We start from the raw sequence: 20,786 nt of genomic DNA, 5'->3' as shown, positions 1-20,786 counted from the left end.
TCTTACAAAATATAGAAGAGAGAGATGAAGATATATATTATTTTTTTAAGAATATTTGAATTTGTGTGTGCACATATTAATACATACATTGAAAATAAAATTGGTTAACTTGACTAAACCTTTCAATTAAATATTATTTTGTTAATTAAACATATAAAATATTTTAATTAAATGTAACATATATTAAATCTAACGAAACGTATATTTGATTTAAATAGGTACTAATATATGTTTAATTAACAAAATAGTAATTTAATTGAAAGGTTTAGTCAAATGAACACATTTTTTTTCCAGTGTACATAATATATGAACAGTCTACTTCATTGTTACACTTGTATGCAATTTTCGAATTTATACTTTTAAAATAAACTCCCGAGAAGCGTCCCGTCTTAGAGATGCAAATCCAGGTAAAATTTGCATTTAAATACAATCACCGGAATTTGTATCGGCCGTATTAGCTATGTAAAGTGGGATACCGCGAATTTCCTAAGACTCCCAAGAAATAAATTCCTACATGTTCGATCATATATACACATACAACGATATAGGAGACAAAAAAAAAATAAGATGCAATTATTCATGGAATTTTATCTGGAGCGTGGCTTGAAATTCGAGTCCTCGGTCGTTATCCTCGAACTCGGGGGAAGTTTACCCTGTCACCGGTGGGAGAGTAAACCTGTATACCGGGGGTTACCGAATCCGCTTCCGTACATAATGGCGCGCCATGTCGCGGATCTGTCCCTGACACAGCGACGTCGATCGATGAAATGCAAAGCACCCCCGACGAGGCGTCGCGACACCCTCTCGCGTTCACCCTCGGCCTTTCGCCGGCCGGCCGGCGTCGCAATTTGCGAACGTAAACGAAATTATCGGCCGAACGATAGGGGCAAAATGCCGCGCTCGAGAGATCTCTCTTGGACGAGTAATAATTGGGTTAGCACACATTTTCACAGTAGCGTATATCGCTCTATAATAAATGATTGTAATGATAGTAACAGCCCGCGCGCATAGCTAATACCGCAGTCAATAATGCGACGGCTAGTCGTGACGCAGTTCGTGTGAATGTAGTGCATGTAGTTTGCGTGTTTTCAGAGTTACACAGGTATAAAAGCCTTTGTATGTACATGTATGTATATATACATTCAGCGCGCCGAATATCTAATTATATAATAATGACAATAATGAGTCCATCCAATTATCAGTCCAACGCGTTATAAATGATCTTTACGTCACACAATATGATCTATAATTAGACAACTATATATTTGCATATACCGCTAAATATAGAGTATTAATAATCTTTATCTTTATATAGAGATTGTCAGGATGTAGTAAAAAAAGAGATGAGTTTTTTTTATGCACATTTGACATCTCTGCTCTTAAAATCTCAGAGCTCTCAAATATACGTGCTATTTTTTTTGTGTCCCGTAATCACAAAGATGACTCATGCACAACTGGGTCGATGTGTGCGGACGAGAAGTGAAAAGTCGTGTCAGAGTTAATTTTTCTTCAAGGAGTAATATAACAATGAAAATTTTTCTTAAAAAAGCGAAATATTTCTAAAATATTTCCTAATATATATTATTTCCGGAAAATTAAATCTTGTAAAATTAAAAAATTAAACAAATGTCAATATTGTTTTGTCGCGCTCGTTTACCACCATAAAAGTGAAGAGTTAATAATTTTTCTTCAAGGAGCAATATAATAATGGAAATTTTTTCTTATAAAAACAAAATATTTCCCAATATATATTATTTCCGGAAAATTAATTCTTGTAAAATTTAAAAATCAAACAAATGTCAATATTGTTTTATCGCGCTCGTTTATCACCATAAAAGTGAAAAGTCGTGAAGAGTTAATAATTTTTCTTCAAGGAGCAATATAATAACAATGGAATTTTTTCTTCAAAAACGAAATATTTCTAAAATATTTTTCAATATATATATTATTTCCGAAAAATTAATTCTTGTAAAATTTAAAAATTAAACAAATGTCAATATTGTGTTGTCGCGCCGATCGTAAATTGATGATGGCGCGATTTTTATTCGGGCGGACGTCAGCCGATATTTTTCATCGAGACACGTCAAATGCCGAATCCCGTACTTGCAGCGCGTGATATCTCGCTTATGCATCGGTTGCATCGGTGCATACCGATATTTACCAGATGCACCAGCATCTCTACAACCGCATGAAACGTCGTCGCGCGATCAAAACAAGCGCTCGATGGTAGCAGGTGCGCGACACACGTATTTCTTCGTGTCTCTTTGCGAAATTCGATATCTGCTCGAGATATTCGATACAACTGGGTGGAGACGCGACCTTGTCGATGGAACAGTTTAGACCATGTAGGTGACTTTGCTAAGACGATCAAACATTGTTCAGAGTTGACACGAGTCGGGAAAATCCGGGAAAACAATGAAAATTAAAGAGATCTCGTGGAAAAAAATTATTTCCTTAAATATCGAATTTACTAATCCCTATTCAATAATAATTAATGAACTGCGTTAGCCACAAATTGCGAAAAAATATAATATTTTATGCACACAATATCGTGTGACACAGATATATAAATTTCATTTTTCATTATATTTTTATTAAATTTTTTTGCGAAAACTTGTCAGGTCTTCTTTCTTAGAGAAATATACGTATTCAGATTTTTAAAAAAATTAATTTTTTCGATATACAATATAAGTACACTGAAAAAAAGATTTGTTAATTTGACTAAACCTTTCAACTAAATTACTCTTTTGTTAATTGAACATATATTAATATTTAAGTCAAATACGTTTTGTTAAATTTAATATATCATATTTAATTTAAATATTTGTTTAATTAACAAAATAATATTTAATTGAAAATTTTAGTCAAGTTAACAAATTTTTTTTCAGTGTACATAATTCGATTCTTGTCTCTTTGTTTATAAATCACATAATGATTTTTTACTATATATAATAAAATGAAAATGATGACAGATATAAAAATAAATAATTTATTCCGAGATATGCATCGTGGAAAAATAAATTACATATAATTTCTCGTGTGTTCACAGTATAATTACAATAACTACCAAAGCTGTGTCGAATACTGCAATCTTTATGCACTGCGGCACAAAATTACCCCTCCTGATGCACTTTGATACGATCCCATAATAATCGTTTCGCTCAGGCGTTTGCTGAAAATAATCACGACACCCGATATAACAAAATTAATATGTTCTCTATGGTGGTAAACGAGCGCATAACTGTCCGCCATACCTTCTTGATACGTTAACGTATCAACCAAGGATCGTCCGTAATTATCGAACATTATCGAGTGATATAATTAGTCAGTTGAGTATTACGGAACGACGTAATTATGCTGCTACCCTTTCTGACACAACTTCCTGTTTGCGTAAAATATTTATTGTAATTATTGATGTTTACATATCTCGCCTCATCGCTAAAATAAACGTGATTCATGATTTTTCAATCGTCATCGGATGCATGGATGCATGATATACAAAATAGCTTTTAAACGTTCTCAATTTCCCTCGATTTTGAAATAATCGATTTCTTATTATAATATTATATGTATATTATTATAATATTAATAGAGTCTAGATTTTATCAAATATATAATATTATTAATTCTCTTAGAGATGAAGATAATAAATAGTTTTTGAATCGAAAATAATAACAAGAGATAATTCAGACGTTAAGAATAAAATTATTAAAATGGATTATATGAAAATTATTACAATTAAAATTAGAAATTTTTAGAAATATTTTATATGTTTCGTTTATTTTTATACGTTTTTTAATATAGTATAACTAGAAATAGAGAAATATATTTTAAATATAGACGAAATGTCATGTTTTTATATATTATACTAAATTTTATATATAATAAATTTTATATTAAAGACGATTTTTACTGCTTGACATAACAAAATAAAATATCCCATTACGGAGATTTTCCTATGAGAACGTTGACATTTAAATGATTGGACGAGATGTGCTGCTATTGTCAAGCGAGTGAAATGAAGTGGGTTTATGTCGCCGTCTTTAACACGTTTTAACCGAGTCAGCATTTGTTCCCGTTACGTTTTCCTCTTCGAAATAACGAATTTGTCTGCAAAATCGAATTAGTCTTGCGGAAATCATGCATTCATTTGGTACAATTTGAACTTTCATTAAATAAACGCGAATAAAAATGAAAATTTGTAATATATTCCGTAAGAAATTATCGAAAAAATTAATCGCGGATATTTCTTATATTTGATTTATTAATAATTTATTAATTAAAAAAGACAAATTTTTTCCTCCCTTTTTTCTTCTTGGAAAAATAAATGCAAAATGTGCATTCTTATAATTATATATGACATCTTCTTATAAATAAATATTTACCGTGCCATAATCGATAAATTGACTTTGTCATTAATTGCAAGTAAATTTACGTTTAATATAGGAAAAGAAAATAGATGTTTACATTATCGATAAAAAAAATACTTTATGCATTTTAGTTACGCCATAGAAATAATTTAATCGTCTCTTTGCATCTTTTTTTAGCCGCTTTTATTTGCCAAATATATAATGTATTAAAGTTTATATAATAAAGACCAAATGTAAATATAAAGTCATATTAAATATTTTTATATTATTTTATATAAAACATATATCATATTTTTATATATATATATATATATATATATATATATATATATATAATATGTGCTATAAAATAATATATAATACAAAACAGAAAATACGCCGTCGATATTTGTTAAAGAATCCGTCCTGAAAAATATCTCGATGCACCGTTGAATTCCAATACCTCCCATTTTCTCGATATATGACATAAAGCAGGAGGGCCGTAAATTTTCTATGTGCATAAACCCGGAAAATTACCCCGTTCGTATACGCAATCTATTTCTTGTTAGCGAGAAATTTTGCATATGTCTACGCGTCAGATATACCCTATATATATATATATACCCTAAGAAATCTCGACGTTACCGGAGAAAATCTCTTCTCGCCGATCGTAATGTCAATTTCGCGTTCGATCGGACACTCGCGGCTTTTCCATATACGAAGTACAACAAAAGAGTAATCTCGTTTAACAGAACAAAACACGGGGGCGCTCGTATAACGAGACCATAAATAATTCTTTCTGACCGCGAAATATATATATATTTTTTTTTCCACCTGTAATCCACGCGCGATTAATCACAGTTCTACGCGGGATTCGATCAAAGAAAACGCCGACGTTATTAAAAGCTATTTCAGTCGGTTTCAGGAACTCGTTGCGGTGCGTTTAATAGATACGGATTTGTCGTTTCCTCCCTCTGGCGAACGCGTTTGTAACGCGCGGGAATTACATCCTAACGCTACATACGTAACGTAACGTACACGTATGGATGCACGAAGATCCGTAAACGTTTGCTTCGCGGATTACGTTCCGCAATTGCGAGTAGTTTCACGCTTTTTCGCGCGAGCGCGAATAATGTGGGACAGCGCGGGTGGCGCTTTGAAATTTAAATCGCCGATGGCAAATGATAAAACTGTGTATATATATATATATTTATCCTGTCCAGTGCTGCAGAGAGAAACGACAAGCAACAAAAAGATCAACTGCGCGACAAACACGTATTTATTAATCAATTCCAATACACGCGCCGCGGGCCATTATTCTTGAAACATTTTAACGAGACATTGTTTCCAATATTTTTCCCAAAGAGTACAATCTCAATATTTGCAAAATCCTGCTTTGCAGTAAATTATAGCTTCTTCAATAAGTTGTAGTAGGAGTTCACAAATCGTTTTATCAGAGTTTACTTACAAATTTAAAGAAACTTCAAAATGATGATTGTATACTTAAATATTAGTCGGGATTTATTATAAAATTTGTTCTTTCAATTGAGTTTGCTCCGTTTCTAGTTTAATCAGTGTATCAACATTTATACGGAAAAAAATTAGCTACTGTAGCTAAATTTTAGTTCCCGGTGAAAATTTTTTATATATAATTATATATAAATAATTGTATAATTATACATATAATCGTAAAATTATATGTGAACATTTTTATATATAATTATTTAAATTTATATATAAATTATAAAGGTTCGTATAAAATCATGTCAAATTATATATGAAACATATATATTTATATATATGAAGAAATATTTATTATAAAAAGCACTTTTATAATATCTATCTATGTATAAACATATTTCATATATAATTTCGCGATTATATGTATAATTTTATATATTTCCATATAATTTTATATTTTTATATATAAAAAATTTTGTACCGGGTTGTCCTATATTACACATGAAATTTTAGCTATAATAATTAATATTTTTTAGCTATAGAATTCTCCGTTAAACTATAGTTAAAAAATATTAGTTATCATAGCTAAAATTTAAGCATGATAAATTTCAGGTTGTAATATAGGGACAATTAAAATTTATAGCTAATTTTTTTCTGTATAAAGAATGCTTTATAAATTTTTCATATACTTTACTAATCTAATTTTTCAACGATTATACTTGATTAATATTCGTTAAATTTTATACCATAGAATTTTTCGGATGATTAATTTTTAAACCACATTATGACGATAATTCAGATTAATGTTATAAATGAAATTTCGATTCTGGGGAAAGATTGCTCCGAAATTATGGTTTTCACTCTACTCATTTACCAACTGATTGATAGCTCGATTAATAGACAGGATAGATAGAAATAAGATAAGTAGATCCAATCTCTCTTTCTCGCGCTATTATCGAGATACTAGCTGATGCGAGTTAGTTATCATTAGATTCGCGCTCAATTAGCGAGAGAATCTCCCGCAGTACAAATCACGTAATGCCGCGACGCATCACGAATAATTAATAAATCGAGAGCACAATCACTGCGTCGATGAATAAATTATGGCGCAATCAGCGTCGATTCCCCGTACCCGCTATATCCGTTTTTAACTACTTCCGCAACTGCGGATCGGTCGATATTTTATATTGGTAGCTGTGTAAAAAATCAACAATAGCAAAATATCTCGCAAAATTGAGACTCTCTTCGCCGACGATAATTTTCAGCATCGGAACAAAATCGCATGTCCAGATAAGTTATGCGCCGTAGAACACCGGCTCGAAATAAATTACACATACAGAATGAATCACGCGAAAACAGCCAGGTGCATCTCCTTTCCTCAACCGGGTAAAAAAATTACACGGAAAGAAATTAAGTAGATGAAATTTGACTTTATAATTCCAAACGCTCTCTTAAGTATAATTATTTACACGGAAAACTTATTTAAAGAAAGCTTAAATCTTCTTATACAGAACTGCACTCGTATAATCTCCTTTAATTCTTCATGTATGTCACCTTTTTCATATATGACAGTATTAATATATCATAAAAAAAATGTTACGTGGAGAAAATATTTTATTTTATATTTAATAAATGTCAAGAGATTTATATGAATAATTAAAAGTGATAAAAATTAACGACGCCACTCTTCAATACTTTCATGATGTGTATATATTTAAATATTTTAGTCGTGTCCGTGAAAGATATTAAAAATAAAAACAGACTTGACGATTTTACTTAAAAACTGAAAATAAATTCGACGCGAAAAAAGCACGCAGTTCATAATTGAAATTACACGTGTTATATCGAATGCATTTTATCTGTCATATGACGTATAGTAGTATCGTAGGATTATAAACGTACATATTTTTTCTGTATACCAGATTTCATCATCCGTACATTTACATCTTGTATTTTGTTTTTGCGTTTTTGTCGATAGAAAGTAAACGTTTAGTCGCATTTACGAACACGCGAATTTTTTCCACCGTCAGTTCTCATTGTTTTCCCCCTTCTATTATATATGGCGTGCAGGTGAAAAGCTGTCAAAAGCGGTTGCGAGGTCGGTTTTAAAAAGCGCATGCTCGCGAATATTTTCGACAAATTTTATCCTTTCGGATTTTCTCTTAATTCTATGCGTTAGCAATCATTTATATGTTAATTCTACTTGACGTAAAAAAGATGGTGAATAAAAAACATATTCGCAGGAAAACATTTTTCGTTGAAAAAAAGAAAGCTCACGGTACTAAAAATTTAAAACCACTTCTATTATTTCTAGAAACATTTTTTGTGCAATATGTACCATAAAAATAAATAAATAAAAGATATTCTTTAAACTTTTTATTTAGAAAACTAATTTTTTGTTCTTTTTAGATTTTTATTTAACATTTAAAAACTTGACGTAGATTCTATAAACGCCCACTCTATTTTCAATTTTTTATTTAGTCGTTTAAATACTATAGTATATAGGTATTTTATCACTTCAAATCAAGCCACGTGCTTAAAACAACGATTTCAAATAAAATCTGTCCTTTGAAAGAATTAAACGGAACTCGATAAACGCGAGCGAACGCGTTCAATTTTATTTTAATCATGTACTAGTTTCTATCGCGTTTAATTACCTATGGATGAAAGACGGTTTCGGGAAAAAAACTATAGTAACGCGGACATGATATAGCTTAGTTTCATTTACTCTCGCTGCGAGAAAACTGGAGAGACTGAAAAGTTCGAACTGCCATATAATTATTATCGAGTACTTACTTTATATTTGTAAAAAAATTTACAATATTATGTGCACGATTTCGTATTGAGATAAACGATCTTTTTGAGAAAAATCTGAGAAAACATCAGATTGATCTGAGATTTATTTCCTTGTATTTGCTCCAAATTAAAGGAGAAATCTAACATTTCTCGATACAACACAACTCAACGTGGAATAATTACACACACACACACACACACACAATTAGACGCTAAACGTTGCGGGAATGGATTTAGAATAAGAGAGAATAAATTCAAGTGTAACATTAAATTAAATTTTGATAGAATTATATGAATTAACGCTGTGACGCTTTTGCATGCGCCCTGTTATGTTATGCCATTAATACGAAGCAAATTGGATATTGCATTAATTTGTGCACACAAGTACAGGAGGAATTTGATTAGTTTGAAAAAGTAGATTACGTCACACGAAACAAACGAAATAAGCGCAATGTGTGAGATTAAATTATACAACATTGAATTTATTTCAACCAGCGGAAGAAAAAATTACGTTATGTATATATATATATATATATATATATGTGTGTTACAAAATAATTGATTTAATAATTTATAAATATCTCTGTGTTATATTTTGTTCATAATAAATATAAATTAAAAATTTTTTGTAATATTGTATCGGTCATTAATATTTTTGTTTCGTTCATCGAAAATAATTTGAGTTACAATACATATGTATACATATAATGCATGATTAATTTCTTTATTGAAATAATTAAAGAATTATAACATTAACTTTACGAAAAATTAGTTATACTAAAAATATATTTTTCAGAATAATTAATGCTATATAAAATAGCAAAAAGATTGTTTAGATTTTTAGATCGTGAAAATGTTGCAGAAAGTAAAGAAATTAATATTAACTTCTGTAACTTTTATTTCATAAAGTCACTCACTCTCATAAAGTCAAATTGAATTTTCCTTTCGTGGGGGTTTACTCTGAAATTACTAAAAGACGACACTAAAATGCTAATTATATGTGGCACAAAGTTCATCCGCCGGTATGCACTCCTTTGAAAAATCTCCTTTATAATACGACATAAGTCATTCAGGTATATATGGGAACGAAGTACACCATAATTCCCATCTGTGCTATTAACTTAATATTACACGAATTCATCATACATAAATATGCGTTAGAAATATGTCTAGTGTGTGTGTGTATGTTTAAAGCTTATCTTCTTTTAAAAAATATATTAAAATGAGATGTTTTTGTAATTAGATCTCCGTATATTCGCTAAGCCAAACATTTATTCAATGTTTAAAACATTTTATCACTCAAATATAGAATTATCCAGTGATATTAAGATATTTTTATTTGATAAAATAAAGCAATCTGCATTTTTTCTGAATTTAAATATTCCGATGATTTAATGCAACAAAAAACTCAGAGAAATTAAAAAAAATTATGATCGTGCATTTGCGAAAAAAGAACTGTACGACGTATTAAATTAAAAAATTAAAGAATGAATATTTTTGGATGCGCCCGCTCTTAAATGCTTTTGTCTTTGAACAAAAGTCTATATATATACGCACGATACGGCATATGCGTCGATACAACAAGTTGCGTGCACGCATGGTTGCGTGCGCGAAACGGGCGTGACACCTCCAGACACGAGATATGTATTAATACAATGACGATCTTGACTGATTTAAATGACGCTTTTAAATAGACAGAGTAGATTTAAATAGCGGCCGTATATACTGATGATCGTTATGTACACCTGGTGTAATAAAACCGAGAAAATGCATTTTGCTCGTGAAATTAAAGCGAAAAATCGATATCGGCTATGCCTATATAAATAGATTATTTATCGTATGTGGGAGATATCTCGCATGACTGGGTCGCGATCCTAAATTTTCGTAAGCTAATGTCATTAATGCCACGATTGAAACGCCCACAATATCGAGTAATATACGGCATGACAAATACTAAATTTCCGAATTGTTTACTTACGCGTTTACTTACGCGTTCATGTCCGTTAATAACTGTTTATATGCGACAAAAACCTGCATTTTCGCAGAAACTTTAGTTAATATTATTTGCATCGCTATCGAAAATTTTCTATTAAATTAATAGATAATATTATTAAAATCTCCACATTGAATTCTGAACAGTGCAGCTAAAATTTTGATGAACATAGATTAATATTAACGCTCTATTGAAGCTGTTAATTTGTAATGTAACAAATATTAAATTCTTTAATGAATTAATATTATTAAAATAATGTTTAAAGCACAAAATTATATCCAACTAAATAAATCCAAATTTTGGTGCAGTTAATTAAAATAATGTATAAATATTATGTAACACATCTTAAAAAATGTTTCTTACATATTTTTAAGTCACAGCTCTATTACACAAGGAGTAATTAACGTGTATTCATCAGTATAATTGTCGATGACCGTATCCATAGCTGATCATTTTCGAATTACAAACGACCGATTAATGCGACAATGATACGGTCGGAATATGTAAATTGTTTACATTGTTACTTTGTCGTGTATAGGACGTTTTATTATACAGAAGTGGCTGCTTCAAAATTGCATTATTGTTACATGATGCACTGTTAATTATTACTGTGAGTAATGGAACGATATTAATAGAGATGCGTTGTTACACTAGATGATTGTAATAAAATTGTAAAGAGAGAAAGAGATGCAAACAGCAAGATAAGGAAAGAGAACATAAATCTCAGAGAATCAAACTTCTCCGAGAAAAAAAATCAACGAGAATGCAAAATAATATACATATATATAATATGCAGTTGTGAAAAAAATGGCAAAATTAATTTAGATTAGTTCATCTCGAAATAGCCTTGTTGTAGCTTTTAATTGTAGAATGAATTTGAGTTCTTTACATGTGCAGTTGCATTTATGTAATAAGCTGAATGTACAAAAAAAAACCATGTTTTTTTTTAAACAAGATCCGACATTTACGATGTCTTTCTCATAGTATGCTATTGCTGCGAAAAACGTGTAGTAAACATATTTTTTGTTTTGCGATAAAAACTTGTGACATTTCTCCGAACCTTGAATAAATCGCTCCGAAGCAAAAAATACAGCTATGCAACGTAGAATCAAATCGATCGGTGTATCGAGGACTACCTCGAGTTGCCTCTTTTATACGGCCCACGGTTTCTCATCACACATATTAAAATGCCTACACACATGCGACGTGATATATATTCGAGGGGGTGTTAAATATTCCAGCAGAATGATACATCGAAACGTCACGCATATCTCTTTGCATCGTCGAGTGTCGGTTTCGAAAAATTATGCAATTTACGGTGGTAATTTGAATGAATGGGAAATAAATCACTTGGAAAATCAATTATTTGATCAGCGTCGATATACATACCTTCAAATTTCTTTATCATCCTTTTAATGTGATTTGCTTTCGTTGATCAAAATAAATAAGATCCATCTTTTTCAATATTACAAATATTGATTTAATAATTTGTAAATATCTCTGTGTTATATTTTCAATATTACATATTCGGATTTAAACGTTCTCGAAAAATATTCATGATAATTTATAATATTAATATAAATATACAGAGAGAATTTCCTCTTAGAATTTATCCTGAAAATCATAGTAAATATCATGGAATAATGTGATATTTTGGAAGTATTTTTTCAGAATTTTTCTCTAATCAATATTTACTACAATAAAAAATATTAATATGTACATAGTAAAATTGATGGAACATATTTTATATCTTATTGTGGTAGATAGTAATATTTTTTAAATTCTTATAAAATTCTTCCAATATCATCATATTGTTCCACGATTACCATAAATTCTCTGTGTACGAATTGTTCCATATATGATATTAAAATTAAGATAAATACTTGAATAGGGATATTCCAATAAAACGATATAGATTCTCGTTAAGTCTATTTTATAGATAGATACAAAAAATTATATATATCTGCACAATATAAATCGTACGTATAGTTTTAGTAATAGTAAACCATACGAAACATTATGTATATAAAATTTATTTTATACAATATATACATATATAAAAAATATATATTATATATGCATATAAATTTAAAAATATGTATATGTGAGCAAAGAACATTTGTGTTATATTAAATGTCACAGATTAAAATTCCGCGAAACACAATCTTGCGATTTAATTTAAGAGTTTTTCTGATCAATATTTCAACCACAATAAAAAATATCAATATCCACATAGTAAAATTAATCGAACATATTTTACATCTCATTGTGGTAGATATCAATATTTATTAAAATTCTTATAAAATTCTTCCAATATCATATATTGTTCCACGATTACCAGGATTTTCCGGACAAATTCTCTCTGTATACGAATTGTGTAACCGCCGTGCGCGGCGTTCATGGTCATTGATCGGACCGCATTTGACAGCCGCCATGGCCGGGAATCGCAGCGGAACATCGGCACGTAATTTCGAAGAAAGAGAGAAAAAAAAAACGAAAGGTTCGCGGCATGCATACATCGATCGCGCGCGACAGAGCGCCTCACCGCGCCTGACATTTGCCTAACTTCAAGGGTGAAAGCGGCCGCGCGCTCTCTCGCACATTCGCTACCACCGATAGCTATATTCACTCCGTAGAAAAAAACGGAGCAAAAAAGAAGAAAAAATGCGGGAACACGCGGCGGGACCAACGAGAGACAGAATTCTTACCTGCACCCGGCAGAGTGACAGGACGCCGAGCAGTGCGGCCAGCGCCAGCATCCCCTTCATCTCTTCTTCCTCTTCCCGGCCCACCTACAGTCCCACGTCCTCTCGTTGAGAATGCCCGCTTCGAGGATACTCGGCGAGAGTTTCTCCGCAAAATCCGGCGGAGAGGATCCGTCACCCGGTCTCTCCTCTCTTTCCTGCGACGAGAAGGAGAAACGTTTGTTTCGTCAACGACGATTGGAGATGAAAAAAAACGGGATTTTTCGTCCGCGTTCGGTTTTATATATGCGACGCACGATAATTCCACTCGTCGTATATCACGGTGAGCGCAGCGAAACTACTACTGTCCGCCGCTGTGGCTGGGTGGGTCGCTCGCTCGCCGCGAAAGCAAGATGGCGGTGCGCGTCGGCGGCGGCGCGGCCGGCCAATCGCGTCGCGCCGTCCGCTCGGCGACGCGCGCGCATGCGCGCCGCGGTCAGTCGATAACGTGGCGGGAACGCCGCGGGTTCAAACGACGTGTCGCGCTCCATCCGAAATCGACAATTCTCGCAATTGGATTAACTAATTAACACCCGTTGACTGCCGGATTGACTCTGTTAAAACGTAATTGGAAACGATATGCCCGATGTTGCGATAAATAAATACGTTTCGTCACGAATATGTATATATATACCTGATTTTCATTTTTCGGCGTATGATAAGTTGTGTAAAAGATGGCTTATTTAATTCGTCGGTTCTTCAATCGAGGTCGAGAAAATGTGCTCGTTTCTATTGGAGAATGTATCGGGAGATTCCACGAAAATATATTTATAAAAATATGATGGAAAAGAAATTTTATAAATGTAACAAATATTAATTGAATTAACGAGAAAAATATTTACCAGGAAAATGTAATTCTATATTTTTGAATAATCGGATGATGTTTAATTATATCAGCTTGCTATCATCGTTATCGTTTTTCAATAAAACCAATAAACATATGAATATCCCTAATTGAAGAATTCAATTCCGCGAAAAGAATATTCGCGAGAGAGATATGAAATGTATTAATGATACAATTTTATTCTTCTCGATTTCTTCCTTTCTTATTTTGATAGGATTATTTTTCCAGATTATATTCTCTCTTTCATGTATATATAATTTTATATTTTTGTACTATAATAGTGAAAATATTGAAAATTGATATTGGAAATTGGCGTTGAATCCATTCGTGTGTGTGCACAGAATTAATTATAAATTTTAATTTCCAACAAATTTCCAATTCGCGCGTCGATATCTTTGATTTATTCGAACTTTGACGTTCATTATGTGATGCAGTATGTCCTGTTTATCGTTGCAATAAATCGCATTCGATGTTCAAGTAGCGCGATGATGCGTGCATTTAATGGGTTTATTTGTGGTTCTAAATTACAGAGGCACAAGAGAGAGACCGCAATTGTTATTGCTAAAATTACGAAAATCTCTGAATTCGTGAGTCCGCATACATGTGGGCCAAATATCCCAAATAAAATTATTACTAACTTTGTTTCCTGCGTAATTGAAGCGCTTCCCGGAATAATGTTGTTGTCTGTGCCATTTTCCAAACTTTAGAGAAATTAATAAAACCATTTGTTTCATGGAATATTTAACGAAGTGGCTAAATTGTGCCCGATAACACGTTATAATGCATTATTTATATACATTTCAATAAAAACAAATTTAGAATGTATGCGAAATATTTTCAAGCTGAGAGATATGAAACTTATCTATATATAAAAACAGAAAAAAAATTAGCTACTATATAGCTAAATTTTAGCTGTCCCTATATTACATATAAAATTTAATTATCATGTCTAAATTTTAGCTACGATAGCTAATATTTTTTAATAGCATTCTCCGTTAAACTACATCTAAAAAAATATTAATTACCATACAAACTACAATTTAGGCATGATAACTTTTCAGATTGTAATATATGCACTGAAAAAAAAAATGTGTTAACTTGACTAAACCTTTCAACTAAATGACTATTTTGTTAATTGAACATATTTTAGTATTTAAATCAAATATACGTTTTGTTCGATTGAATATGATATTTAATTTAAATATTTGTACATGTTCAATTAACAAAATAATATTCCAATCGACAAATTGTTTTCAGCGTGGACAGTTAAAATTTTGCTACGGTATAGGTAATTTTTTCTGCGAATAAAAGACTCCTTCTCCATCTGTATACATCGGTTTGATTGTAAAAAGAAACGTAATATCAATTGCTTAGAAACACGTCGAGTTTATTCGCCTTGATTAATGCTGCATAATTCATCTACACTCGGAGCGAAACTCCGTGATTTCTACGTAATTTGGAGGAAAGAAGCGCGATCGTATAAAATGCGAGGTGCGACTCTTTTTTTGCTAATTAAAGAAGCTCTTCGTCTTTGTGCCACGCCGGAGCCAGGCGAAGGACCGAGCGAAGGCAATCGATGACGAGGGAAGCGAGAGCAGATACGCTGCAGTAAATTGATCTTCCGAACCTACGCAAGAAATCGAGGCGAGGACTTTGAGGAGGAAACGACCGGAGCGTCTTTAAAGGATGAGAAGAGAGAAAGAGGAGACAAACGCGAGAGAGAGAGAGGAGCAGAAGTTGAAATGTCTGCATCCATGACAGAATCAACAACCTGTAGATACGAACGCGGATGTCGCTATCACGCCGGCAATAAAGCAACAAAGAAGTCACGTTATTGCTCTATATGGAGGACCATCGAGAGAGCGAGGCTCAAATATTCCTATACACTGAAAAAAAAAATCCATGTACTTTTACATGGAAATTACTAGTTCAGAACTGGAAAAGTTACTTGCTCTTATCACTGTAATTTTTTTTTTTTCCATTTGTTTTAAAGTGAAAATACATATTAATGTGAAATTACTATTTTTATGCAAAAATCATATGTGATTTTAAATTTACTATTTTTACTTTATTAGAATTTTATTTTATAAGTATTTATCTATTTTCTTTATAACATTATTTTATAGCATTTATGCATTCCTAACATTTCCTATGTGTAATTACATGTTCAATGAAATATTTAAGAATATATTTCATATAAAATTACATATACAATATGTAATCTTCCATGTAAGTATATCAATATTGGGTCGGAAAAAAACCTAGCTTAATCATGTAATTTTACATAAATATTTTTTTCAGTGTATGTACATTTGCTTTTAGGAGTCGAGGATTTGTTTTGCCTCGACAAGTCGCTTCTTAACTTCTTCAATTCTCCTGCCTCTTTATATGTCCCTCGCGTTCATTATTAACTCCCTTGAGAATTTTCTAAAGATAATTGGCAAAGGTAATAGAGGAGAAGAGACTTTTTCTCCAGAAAAATGATTAATAGTTGTATTAATGGTTTCTGAATTAAAACGATTACAAGCAGAAACTTTGGCGAGTTAAGGGAAGAAAGTTGATGGCGAAACCTTGTTCTTCTGGATTTTAAACCTTTAATATTTTATCTCACGGCTGAGTCATCACAGTATTTAATTATGATGTGGAAAGAGAGATGACAAATGTAACAATTCCGTATCCTATAGAAAGTTGCTGAAACTAATCAGCTATTATTTTTAAACAGAGTATAAGAAAATATCGTCTAATAGAAAATATTTGGCAGTTTCAGTTATGTGGAATAATCCAATGTAATCAAAACGTTTTCTATAAAAATATGTCAAAATAATCTTAATAATGTATGCACATTTTAGAAATGCGCTGTTATAATTGAAAAAACAGAAATTAAATCTTTTTCACGCTGAATGACATCTTAAAAGAGATGCATGAAGATGCATCTTTGCAATTTCGAAAGAGACTTTGGAATTTTATTGTAACGTTTTATCAAATAATTATTATATAAAAATATCTCCGATTGTCTTTAGTCCACATATAAATAATATGTAAATTAAAAAAACTACGTCAAATATCCTCTATTAGAAGATATTTTATTTTCCCTCTTTCTTATATGTGTTAAAAATTATAGCTGATTAATTTTAGGAAGTTCTCGTGAGACACTCTGTAATATTCTATGTAATATAATAATTTAGAAAATTGATGGTGAATCGCTAATTAGAGAGTTACTTCATCCAAATTATATTACTGAGACTTTCATTGCAATAAAAGATAAATTTCGCCGGATTCTCGAGAATGACAAATTACAATAATAGCTCTTCCATTAATTCAAATATAATTTAACTTTTCGCACGCGCAGCCTTGTCAATCGGCTTTGAACATTAACTAAAAATGCATATTTCGTTGAGAGAGATGATTTTTTTAAAAATATAAGCCCGGGATTTTTCATAACTCGCTTTGCAAGTTAAAAAATAACGTCCACTCTTCGAATAGAAATCCGCTCAAAAATATGTTAATCCACAGCTAGAAAATTCAAAAGCTAAAACCTTAATATGCATTTAATAATTTTTATATCTCTCATTATTATGCATTATTATATTATTTTGCAAACGATCATTAATTACAAATGATCTCGACTATAGAAAAAAAAAAAAAAAAAAAAAAAAAGAGAAAGAAAATGATTAACAAATATTCGACCGCGGGACATTTTGGTGAAAAATTGTTGCAAAACGCGGTTAAATAAACATAACGTTATTTACAATCCTGGTAACCGAAAAAAGTGATGTTTGTCGATTCTCTCATGCGTAACTACGTGCAATCGTTACAACACGTCGTTGGTCACGGTAATTGGCTCTGCGCGTCGAAATAATAATTTTGCCATTCGATGTATCGCATTCACAGCATCGCGTCGATACGGCGCTGCATGGAATAATACGTAAACTGCGGGGAACACCGTACATTTCGGAATCAATTGCGAGCTCGAAAATTATGGCACGATATTTTATTTATTTTCCTTTTTTTTCTCTCTATTATCCTACGCCGATGGAAAGTACAGACAGAAAAAAAAAAGGGAGAAACGCGCTCTTTAATATCTTTCTCTCTCAAAGGGCAAATGACAATTATCGAACGGACAGATGCTCAAAAGACCGTGGCCTTCTGATATTGCGGTTTCTCCGAGGTACGAACTTTGTGATGAGAGTGGAAAGAGCGACCGCGTAAAATAGCGCATTAAGTTCCGGTCTGAGTGCGTCCTCCTCGCAACAGGGTGACCATTTTTCAGTGATAACGCCGGCCTCGCGATAAAACGTGGCGCGGAACAATCCGTGATATCTTCCACCGCGGACAAATGGGGCAGATGCCATTCGGACCCACCCAGATAGCGAGGGTTTCATCGCGAGCGACGTAAAGACCCGTCTTTTTTTTTTTTTTTTTTTTTATTATTATTGTCTAAGTCCTGGTCTCACTTTCCTCTGTTGACGAATTCAACAAATTTATACTTCAATATTCTCTCTAAAATTTCACATAATATACAATAAACTGTATAAAAATATTTATTTTGAAGTGAGATCTCGCTCCAAGAAATTCAGAGAGTTATTAAACTGAAAAAGTTACAGACAAAAATATGAAAATTAAAAACAAAAGATTTTTGTCTTATATAGATTTATGTATATATTATACGGAAACAATTTACTTCAATATTCTCTCTAAAATTTCATATAATATACATAAACTATATATAAGGTAAAAATATTTGTTTTGAAGTGAGATCCAAAAAATTCAGAGAGTTATTAAACTGAAAATGTTACAGACAAAAATATGAAAATTAAAAACAAAAGATTTTTGTCTTATATAGATTTATGTATATATTATATGGAAACAATTTACTTCAATATTCTCTCTAAAATTTCATATAATATACATAAACTATATATAAGGTAAAAATATTTGTTTTGGAGTGAGATCTCACTCCAAGAAATTTAGAGAGTTATTAAACTGAAAAAGTTACAGACAAAAATATAAAAAATGAAAAAAAAAAAAGATTTTTGTCTTATATTTATTTATGTATATATTATATGGAAATTTAGAGAGTTATTAAAAAAAGTTACAGATAAAAATATGAAAAATATAAAAGAAAGATTTTTCTCTTATATATAATTTATGTATATTATACGGAAGTAAAAGAGAGTCTGATGTAGAAATCGTTGAAGCGTTATGCGAGACAAACCTTTGCAATTTCACTTTTCTTATACCTTGTGTAAGCTATTCAACTAATGTAATTAATGTACTGTGTAGACTAACATCAAATGGTTCTGTAGTTTGATAATTAAGATACACTTCTCTCTTTCCTCGCTAAATTGCAGTCCTTATCGAAAGATTACAAATCCAAATAATAAAAGAAGAAAAACAGATATAAGATATATTACTAGTGTGAGATTAAACTGATGGTAGAAAAATCAATATAAGAGTCAAATATAAATATTACAAGCACACAAAAATAATTTCTTTCTTCCGTTAACTTTGACAATAAAATCTGAAGCAAGATTCGTTAGATATATGTATTTTTTCAATTTCAATATAGTGAAAAACCAAAACCCCCAAAGTGTTATATGAATTCTAAATATTGGCAGAAAAATTTACCGCGCCACGAGTTCTCCGACTTTAAACAAAAAATCCAATTGAAACCGAAAATTCATTTTATTATTTATTACGATTGTTTAGTCAATTTACCAGTATAGTATAGAAATATATCAAAAGATTCGATTTAAAAGTAAAAGGATTTAATTTAATTACATTGCATGTGTCGCGAGGAGCGCGCGCTCGAAGAGATAAAATGCAGGAAAAAAGTGTGGCTCGAAAAAAAAAATGCAATTTTTTTTTTTCAATTTTTCACACTAAGACCAGAGAAATTCTCGTCACTCGATCGCGCGATTCGCCTCGCTAGCTCGCGCGAACTGACCGTCGCGTACCAACAATGCCTCCTATATATCTTTTGGTCTTTTTCGGCAGGCGCATGAAAATGCATGAGTAGGTAGCCTTGGCCCGTGTGCCTTCGCCTGTGTGTCGGGCACCGTACCGGTTACCCTGGAAACGGTATCGATTTCAACCCTCAGCTATGCAGTAGGAAACCAGCACCACACCATGGGGGTCTCTTCACCCTGAGTTTCGACGAGGCGCACGGAGCCCGTTTCGACAACCCGATTACAAGAGCCCCTCTGTCTCTCTTTTCCACCCTCGTTCCACCCCCACGCAATTGTTGCTTTTTCTCCATTTTTTTTTTCTTCTAATCCTTTGAGAGTTTATTGTAGGATCCAGCAATAAACGCATTTATCCCCCCTATTTTTCTTTCTTCCTTTATCCGTCTCGATTGTGTTCGATTTAAAAGTTATTATTGGGGTGCGCCGCTGCAAACACCCCCACGATTCTCGTATATAGTGGACGATGAACTCGCGAATCTTCCTAATTACAAATGCGTTTATCGCGGCGAGAGCATGTCGGCACCGTTTGTATGTAATTGGGATATTTGGGCCGAAATTAGATCTCAATAGATTTGCTATGTAAGCAGTGATAGTGAGAATGCTAGATAAAAATAGGGGAATGATTCAAGTGAA

At 32.0% G+C, this 20,786-nt stretch overlaps 1 protein-coding gene across 3 annotated transcripts in view; it reads right to left on the bottom strand.

Moving 5' to 3' along the window:
- Positions 1-13,657, bottom strand: part of Appl (amyloid-beta-like protein) — a 54,577-nt gene extending 40,920 nt beyond the window's left edge. For all 3 annotated transcript variants that reach the window (XM_029304038.2, XM_029304040.2, XM_029304039.2), the window contains exon 1: positions 13,308-13,657. In XM_029304038.2, the coding sequence (XP_029159871.2) occupies positions 13,308-13,367 (60 nt within the window). In that variant the 5' untranslated portion in view covers positions 13,368-13,657. The remainder of the gene's footprint in view (positions 1-13,307) is intronic.
- Positions 13,658-20,786: the final 7,129 nt, after the last annotated feature.

This window comes from Nylanderia fulva, unplaced genomic scaffold (genome assembly GCF_048542155.1).
Source record: "Nylanderia fulva isolate GAGA-0341 unplaced genomic scaffold, ASM4854215v1 Scaffold10, whole genome shotgun sequence".
NCBI classification, from domain to species: Eukaryota; Metazoa; Arthropoda; class Insecta; order Hymenoptera; family Formicidae; genus Nylanderia; species Nylanderia fulva.
Note: the sequence above shows the minus strand (reverse complement) of the source record. Positions and strands in the feature narration are given on the sequence as shown.